The sequence below is a fragment of the Antedon mediterranea genome, chromosome 2, assembly GCF_964355755.1.
Source record: "Antedon mediterranea chromosome 2, ecAntMedi1.1, whole genome shotgun sequence".
NCBI lineage: Eukaryota > Metazoa > Echinodermata > Crinoidea > Comatulida > Antedonidae > Antedon > Antedon mediterranea.
In genome coordinates, this window is record NC_092671.1 from 32794098 (window position 1) to 32803177 (window position 9080).

Genomic DNA, 9080 nt, shown 5'->3' on the forward strand with positions numbered 1-9080 from the left:
ATAGTTACAAACAACTTACTTGTACGTCGTGACTGTGTATCATTGTTTGGAAATCACCATTTATGTCACGATAACCTTTTTTATCGTCTGAATATTTATTGTTATAAGCTATAAGAAATATTCATTACTGGTATGTAAGTACGAAAAATCTAATATTATTATTTAAAGTTTCTTAAATTACAGTATAATACTAGGTCTTTCGGCCTAGCTAGGAGGAGTTTTGTTGAATGTTTTTGAACCGGCGGACAATGTTGATTTGGCTCGCCTACAAATTTAATTGGGATCATCCGGTTTTGAGCCTAGTAGGGGCCTAGACAACCTCCAGTAGCTTAAATCTTTGACATTGCCTTTGTAAAGTACTAATAAACATTGGGTGCTTCTGTACTTTCGCACCTCAATAATTGATTCAATCTCTCGAGCTTAACCCAACTTAATAAAAACATTTGTCTGATGTGCGGCGGGGCAAAGTAGATCCATCATCTGCCCCTTTTACTCGATTCGACCATCTTTTTTGTTTTGTAAATTTTTCAGCCATATTAAGCAACAGAAGTCATGGATTTTCTATTTGGTAAACGCAAAACGCCAGAGCAGATGTTGCGTCAAAATCAACGGGCGTTAAACAAGGCTATGAGAGATCTAGATAAAGAGAGATCAAAGATGGAACAACAAGAAAAGAAAGTTATTGCAGATATAAAGAAGATGGCAAAACAAGGAGAAATGGTTTGTGACTGTCGTGCCTTATTATACCATACTTGATGTAGGCCTACCGTACAGTATTACGGTATTATACTGTAGTATTAGTGAACAGTATACAGTATATGCATATGAATAAATAATAATATTATTCTATTCTATACAAGTTTTATATGGCGCCCTACAAAGAACAGAGCGCCTAACAATACTTTGTAACTAATTAAAAGTTGACGTTTAAATAGAGGTGCCGAATTCGCTCCTCTCAACTCGACAGGTAGCGAGTTCCAAATCCGCAGAGTGGTGACAGAAAAGGCATTGTCAGTGTCACCAGCTTTCCGATTAGATTAGATCCAAAGGGAGCTTTTGATTTACAATTAAGACGACCTATCTACAGCCGATTGTCTGACAGAAATTCATTTATGGTTACATTTTTGTGAATAACTTTCATGTACTAAATGTTTTTTTCATGGAAAAATACATCTTTTAAGCTCTGTCTACTCTTCTATCAAACTAGTTGGACAACAAAATTGTGTGATGTTCCCAAATATGGTAGTGATATGGATATGCCCAAATATGGTAGTGATATGACATCATTATGTCTATATATGGGCACATCATATTTTTTTGTCACATAAGTGTAGACAGAGCTGCTTAAGATTGAAAAAATATGAAATTTGATTATATCTAAACTATTTGTACAGGATGCAGTGAAAATAATGGCAAAGGATTTGGTGCGGACGCGAAGGTATGTTAAAAAATTCATTATGATGAGAGCAAATATCCAAGCAGTGGCACTTAAAGTACAAACACTTCGGTCAACTAATGCCATGGCTCAAGCCATGAAAGGTGTCACCAAGGCAATGGGAAGCATGAATAAACAAGTAAGCTCATATTTAGTTGTATTTTATAATGTTATGAGTTTTTATGCAATTAAAACCTGCAAATCGGTGTTGTAAAGAGTTCCCTAACTGTGTTAACTGGAATCTACCATACTCTTGCAAATGAGCAACATCATTGCTGCCTCATCTCCCACCCTCCTGTTAAAATAAGTTCTACCTGCTAGAGTTCTAATGAACAACTTTTAATTTAGATTGCTGCATATCAACACTTTCTTGCACAACAGAACGTGTAATTATATTATAAAAATTAAAAAATCATGTAAACTGTAAAATCAGTATAATATTAATTCATAATCATTTTGTATTGTATTCCTTTGGGAAGTATCTGATGATTCCATCGTCAGAACATCAGAAGTAAAAACCTTATTATTTTCTTAGATGAAGTTACCACAAGTACAAAAAATAATGATGGAATTTGAAAAGCAGTCAGAAATAATGGATATGAAGGAAGAAATGATGAGTGATGCAGTTGATGATGCCATGGGAGAGGATGAGGATGAGGAAGAAAGGTTAGTATCAAGCCAAATGAAAACATGGAATACCTTTCTTATTTTATCTGAAATGACCATGTCTACTAGTACTGTAATTAACTATGCCATGTTTTGTAGCTATTTCATATCAATGTATCAATCCATGTTTAAAAATCCTTCTGTATGTATTCCATATTTTAGGCTCTTCCCTATGTATTCCATATCTTAAGCTTTTCCCTATGTATTCCATATTTTAAGCTCTTCCCATGTATTCCATATTTTAAGCACTTTCCTATGTATTCCATATTTTAAGCTCTTCTCTATGTATTCCATATTTTAAGCTTCTCTATTCCATATTTTAAGCTCTTTCCTATGTATTTCCATATTTTAAGCTCTTCTCTATGTATTCCATATTTTAAGCTCTTCCCTGTGTATTTCCATATTTTAAGCTCTTCCCATGTATTCCATATTTTAAGCTCTTCCCTGTGTATTTCCATATTTTAAGCTCTTCCCATGTATTCCATATTTTAAGCTATTCCCTATGTATTCCATGTTTTAAGCTATTCCCTATGTATTCCATATTTTAAGATCTTCCCTATGTATTCCATATTTTAAGCTCTTCCCTATGTATTCCATATTTTAAGCTCTTCCCTGTGTATTCCATATTTTAAGCTCTTCCCTATGTATTCCATATTTTAAGCTCTTCCCTGTGTATTCCATATTTTATGCTCTTTCCTATGTATTCCATATTTTAAGCTCTTCCCTGTGTATTCCATATTTTAAGCTCTTTCCTATGTATTTCCATATGTTAAGCTCTTCCCTATGTATTTCCATATTTTAAGCTCTTTCCTATGTATTTCCATATTTTAAGCTCTTCCCAATGTCTTCCATATTTTAAGCTCTTCTCTATGTATTCCATATTTTAAGCTCTTCCCTGTGTATTCCATATTTTAAGCTCTTTCCTATGTATTTCCATATGTTAAGCTCTTCCCTATGTATTTCCATATTTTAAGCTCTTCCCTATGTATTCCATATTTTAAGCTTCTCTATTCCATATTTTAAGCTCTTCCCTATGTATTCCATATTTTAAGCTCTTCCCATGTATTCCATATTTTAAGCTCTTCCCTATGTATTTCCATATGTTAAGCTCTTCCCTATGTATTCCATATGTCAAGCTCTTCTCTATGTATTCCATATTTTAAGCTTCTCTATTCCATATTTTAAGCTTCTCTATTCCATATCTTAAGGTCTTCCCTATGTATTCTATATTTTAAGCTCTTCCCAATGTATTCCATATTTTAAGCTCTTCCCTGTGTATTCCATATTTTAAGCTCTTCCCAATGTATTCCATATTTTAAGCTCTTCTCTATGTATTCCATATTTTAAGCTCTTCCCAATGTATTCCATATTTTAAGCTCTTCTCTATGTATTCCATATTTTAAGATCTTCCCAATGTATTCCATATTTTAAGCTCTTCCCAATGTATTCCATATTTTAAGCTCTTCCCTATGTATTCCATATTTTAAGCTCTTCCCTATGTATTCCATATTTTAAGCTCTTCTCTATGTATTCCATATTTTAAGCTCTTCTCTATGTATTCCATATTTTATGCTCATTCCTATGTATTCCATATTTTAAGCTCTTCCCTATGTATTTCCATATTTTAAACTCTTTCCTATGTATTTCCATATTTTAAGCTCTTCCCTATGTATTCCATATTTTAAGCTCTTTCCTAAGTTTTCTATTTTTTAAACTCTTCCATGTGTTTTCTCCATTTTTAAACTTCTTTTTTTATTATTTTCAGTGAGGCAATAGTATCTCAGGTTCTGGATGAGCTTGGTTTATCACTAGGAGATGAATTAGCAGGTAAGGAAATTGCATCAATTGATTACTAAAATAAGATCTTTTACAACAGTTTGGAATAAAAAGTGTGCGTCATATAGTTGGTTGGTTCACTAACTGGTGGGTAGGTCTCACTTGGGTAAAAGCTGTTGAGTTCTTCACACTTCATCATCTTGTGTTATTGGGCAAGAATCTTCACTCTCATCTTTTAGTGGGAAGTGAAGCCATGTGTGTTTTAATGACAGCATTCTTGCTGGTGTCAGTTATTTCCTTATTGATTGCATTATAGCATCAATGAAGGTAATGTCACATACTAAATCAACTGATTTATCTTCAGATGGAATGATGGTAAACAGAATATGTGGTTTCACACTCTCTTAGGGTATGTTCAGACTCACGGAGTTACGGTGGAGTTATCTACGCAAGGCGTACGGTAATCCGTGGCGTTAAAAGTCAAGGTGTTCAGACACAACGATTAGCATTCCAAACGTCTTGCGTTTAAAGCGGAAGTTCCGTCATACCGAAACGGCCGATGGGATACATACACACAATAACAACAACAGAGCTGAGAGTGACACGCGCGAAAGTTTACAACACTAGCTAGGCCTAGCAATATAATACAATGTTACCTTCAAATGTAATGGTTTTTTTGCCGATTTTTTTTGCAAATCCTTACAGAAGATAGTCATTTCGAACATAATTATTACACGGACAATGACTTTGCCATTATTTGTATGATTTTAATTAATTTTGTGAAATCATGTCGCCGACGCCAACTTCGTCAGGAAGAATTTTGCAGTTTAGATGCAATTTCTTTAAAAACAGCCATCTTGTTGCCGGCGCTAGCTTTCCAATTTCTAATTTTTATCTTGTCTATAAATTCAGGGCTGCCCCATAATGAAATCAAATCAGCCACTTCTGTACTTTTCCATGTAACACGTTTCATTTTAATTCGAATGTTGCTGTTGATCTACTAGCTCGAGGAACAGGCTATATTGTTTTGCTATTAAAAAAAACCTCGCGAATAGACTGCTGCTAATTGCGGTCGTGTCTTTTCATTGGCTGACGTTGACCGGAGGTTGAAATCACTGATGCATCAATGGATTAGCCTTATGAAATCTACCCTCTCCCGCTGGAGTTATTAACGCCACTGGCGCGGAGTAACAGCTCCCTAACGCTAATCCGCGGCATGGTTCAGACACAAAAATATGTACGCCGCGTACATAACTCCACCGTAACTCCGTGAGTCTGAACATACCCTTAAGCTCTGTCTACACTATCAAAATGTGATGTGCCCAAATATGGTAGGGATATGCCCAAATATGGTAGTGATATGACATCATCATGTCCATATATGGGCACATCACATTTTTTTGTCACATAAAGTTTATAGTGTAGACAGAACATAAGCTTAGAATTCTGTATATTGAAAACCATCACATGACCAAATAAAAAAATATACTGTACATTTATGCCACCTTTTAAACAGAAACTACAAAAGTGGTCAGTTGTTTCTAGACTCTAAGGCTGGTCCTTCTAAAGAGACTTTTAATATAAAAAAAAATAAAAGAAAACTCAACGAAAGGGACCACCGAAAGAAAAAAATCACCTATATAAAATGTTATTTCATTTGTATCAGGTTTACCCGGCACAGGATCAGCATTGAATGCATCAACTAAAGATAAGGTACCAGTAGCTGAGGGTGACATGGATGCTGATGCTGACTTACAAGCTAGGTTGGATAATTTAAGAAGAGATTAACACAGCAAATCCATAGACTTTTTTTACTAAATTAATTATTTGCTGTTCTGCACCTCTTGATGGAGTTAACAAGGAAATTGAATGAAGGTGATAGTTCAATTTGGGGCCAAGATCCAGATATGAGCGCTCACTGGTTAAACCCAGAGGCCCTGGAAACAAGATGCATTCAAATAATGTAAACAAATACTGAAAACACACAAGGCCTCCAGTGTTGTGTTATTATTTGGTCACACTTTTCTTCTAAAATGTCACTTCTCCAATTTGTGACTTTTGATGATACAGAACAAACAGGGCTGACAATAATCACCAAATCCACAATTTGTTTCTACATTCTACCCGATACATCAGCTGTATCATGGCTAGCGGCAATAAACATCCTGCATTATCTTGTCTTCTGACAGCTATCCTCATCCCATATGTGATGGTGTAGTGTAGTGAGAGATTATGTAGAAAGCTAGGCCAAGTTAATATACATTTGGTGCTATGGTATGGCCCAGTTGCCGTGAACAGACACAATACTGTAGGATATTTATTGCCTCTAGACATGATACCAGAATGGTTTTGTCATTTAATTTGTTGATTTTGTATCACATGCATTGAAGGTCAATTTGTACACAAATTGAGTTTTTTGTGCCTAGACCTAAATATTGATTCAGGATAGATAGAAGCGGCTGATTAGTTGAACACAAATTTACTTGAGAACAGTAAATATCTATACAACAAACAATTAGTGTTTTGTATGCTTTGAATGTAAAGAACATTTTTCCTTTCGACTCACAAATTATTTGTACATTATGTATATAATGTTGCCGATAAGAGAGTATAAAATATAATAATTCTCCAAAATTAAATTGATTCTAACTTTTTCTAATGAATTAGAATTAATATTTTAACATTGGTTATAACATTAGAAATGTTTTTTTTTAGTTTATTTCCTCTTTAGACCAATCTTTCTCTCCAATGCTATTAAAATAACTGTTCGACCAATGACAGAGAATATTTATTCGAATAAACGCCCCTCATGAGGTGTTTTAGGGGGAGTTTTTTCGTGAGAAGATCATTGATTCCAAATGATGTTCTACACAGGGGACGTTTATTCGAATGAAAATATGGTATAAATTTTTATCATTCTGTCAAACTTAAGATTATCTTATAAATAGCCAAATGATGCCATACAGAAATGATGTTTTATACTCTAGATATAACATTTTAATTAAAATATAATTGTTAAATTAAGAAATGAAAAGTAAATTATAAATTTAGTTCTTTGAATGAAAAATGAATCGATTTTTTCAAACTGTTTGATGAATACGCATATACAGTTTACATAAGCATATTTTGTACAGCATCTATGAAATCTATTATAAATAACGTGAAAGACAATTATGAGGTTTGATATTTTATGTTGTAGGCCTATATCAGTCAAAAGCTATTTGAGGGAATTGAAAAATTCGTGAAAAAAATAATGTGTACTGATAATAATATTCCATCCGGTCGAATTTTAATGTTCTTAATTGTACATACGTAATTTTAGTATTGGTCGATGCCGAACTGACGTAGCTTACTCCATCAAACAAAATTCACACAATGTCTAGGCGATCATGCAGCTTGCCTAAACATAGGAAGTAGCTCCAGACCCACCCTTCATTCAATCAAGGCAATCTAACATACAGTTAGCTGAGCTCCGGAGATCGGAGGGTTTATCTGTGGCTGTGACACGATCAGTTCCACACCCCTAAACAGGCACCGCGCGCCACGGTATGTATACAGTACTGGTGGTACTGTGTTTGTCGCAGCCAGACATAAGATAAAGGAACTCCTATCTTGCCTTGCTTCAATTGTGTACGTGTCGAATGTCACCGGCAAACCATGCAGTTAACAAACTTCGGCAGAAAACCAGTTTGCAGAAGTATAGGCCTACGCTAGTAAAACAGTTTGAAAACTCGAGCAAAGAAATAAATTGCCTTGCTCCGAGTTTACAAACAAAAAATCGATACATTTTCTAGTGTAGACACACTTTTGCCATTTATTTCAAAAACGTTTTAGTCATCGCAATGCAATACGATATCATTGGCCATCGAGTTAATTGTTGGTTCCGATTCTGATACAACCATGAAACGCCGACCGATACAACCATGAAACGCCGACCCAACATACATTTACTTATTATACTAATGGTTCTCTAAAACAATATGTCTTTTTTATTTGCTATGGAAATTACAGTTACAATTGTAGACGATTTTCAGGGTGGGAATATTCTTTTCAGTTTTTATTAATAACTTCATAAATTTAAATTGTGTTTTTTTATACATTAATTGTGCCCATCATACCTATTGCTCATATTTTGGAATTTCCAAAAGTGTAATGTAGAAATTAATATGTATCACTTGAAGAAAGCCTTCCAATTTTTTTGTGTTACCAATTGTGCATATAGAATACCGGTACGGTTAGGAAGATCCTATACAGACGGACCACAACACTTCTTGTCAAGACGAAAAGGTTGGTTGAAAATACGTCCAAATAGAACAAACCTTTTTTTTTAAAGTTATTCCTCCTTCATTCCCTTGAAAGAATATAGTAGTAATGTCTCTCTTCCCCCACTCCCCACAACCCCTAAAATGGTATACAATGTTTCAGTCGTGACTTAAAATGTCGTCACCTGACTCGACACTGTTTGTAGATGTTTTTCGGTTAATACTATATGACTATTCTTACAAATTTAATTGATAGGTAAAACTCATACCAACCACTCAAACTCATACCAAGCATAAAGCGTTAAATTCATTTGTTTAAATCAGTTTATGCTATTACGTAACATTTCAAGACATAAATGACAGCCCAATTTGTTTGAGAGTAAATTGGTAGCTTTTATTAATCTATTGTAAAGTCATCGTTTACTGCTTTTCATATAGAAATGTTTGTTGGTTTTTTTATTTTGTACTTGTATTCTGAAATATGAAAAAAAGAAACTTAGAATGTCATTTTACTTACCTTTGCAATGTTTAAACGTACATCATTTGACTTCGTTTATTTATTTCTTTCTTTTTATTCAATTACTTAAAGATATATTGTCCCGCAGAATTTTGTTTTCTTTCAATTGTTTGTGGAATATGCCATTTTAATGTCATATAGTAGTTATTCACTTTGACCAAAAACTGGATTTAAAAAAAATATTTACCTGCAAACAATTTAATTAGCAAAAAAAATACGCAACTTGTCTGTCAGAGACAATGGGTTAGGTTAAAATTAACTGTTTATTTTGTCTTTTTATAAGTAAAATAATTATTTTGTTTCTACGGAAAGTCTAATTATTAATCTTCATTTTTCATGTTTTGAGGACAATACATTTTTTTAATGATACTGCCTCTTTATTCACTGAAAGCTTATTAATTAAGAATTTAGGCCTGGAATGTAT

At 33.9% G+C, this 9080-nt stretch overlaps 1 protein-coding gene across 2 annotated transcripts; it reads left to right on the top strand.

The window, feature by feature from the left end:
- Window positions 1-8: 8 nt before the first annotated feature.
- Window positions 9-6516, top strand: LOC140040830 (charged multivesicular body protein 2a-like). Of its 2 annotated transcripts, none has more exons than XM_072087063.1 (6): window positions 9-134; window positions 532-720; window positions 1395-1574; window positions 1971-2101; window positions 3867-3928; window positions 5544-6516. In XM_072087063.1, exons 2-6 carry the CDS (start codon window positions 553-555, stop codon window positions 5663-5665), a joined length of 663 nt encoding a protein of 220 aa, XP_071943164.1. In that variant the 5' UTR covers window positions 9-134; window positions 532-552; the 3' UTR covers window positions 5666-6516. The 2 variants fall into 2 exon arrangements, with proteins under 2 accessions (XP_071943164.1, XP_071943165.1); XM_072087064.1 differs by having other exon boundaries at window positions 15-130.
- The last annotated feature ends 2564 nt before the right edge of the window (window positions 6517-9080 follow it).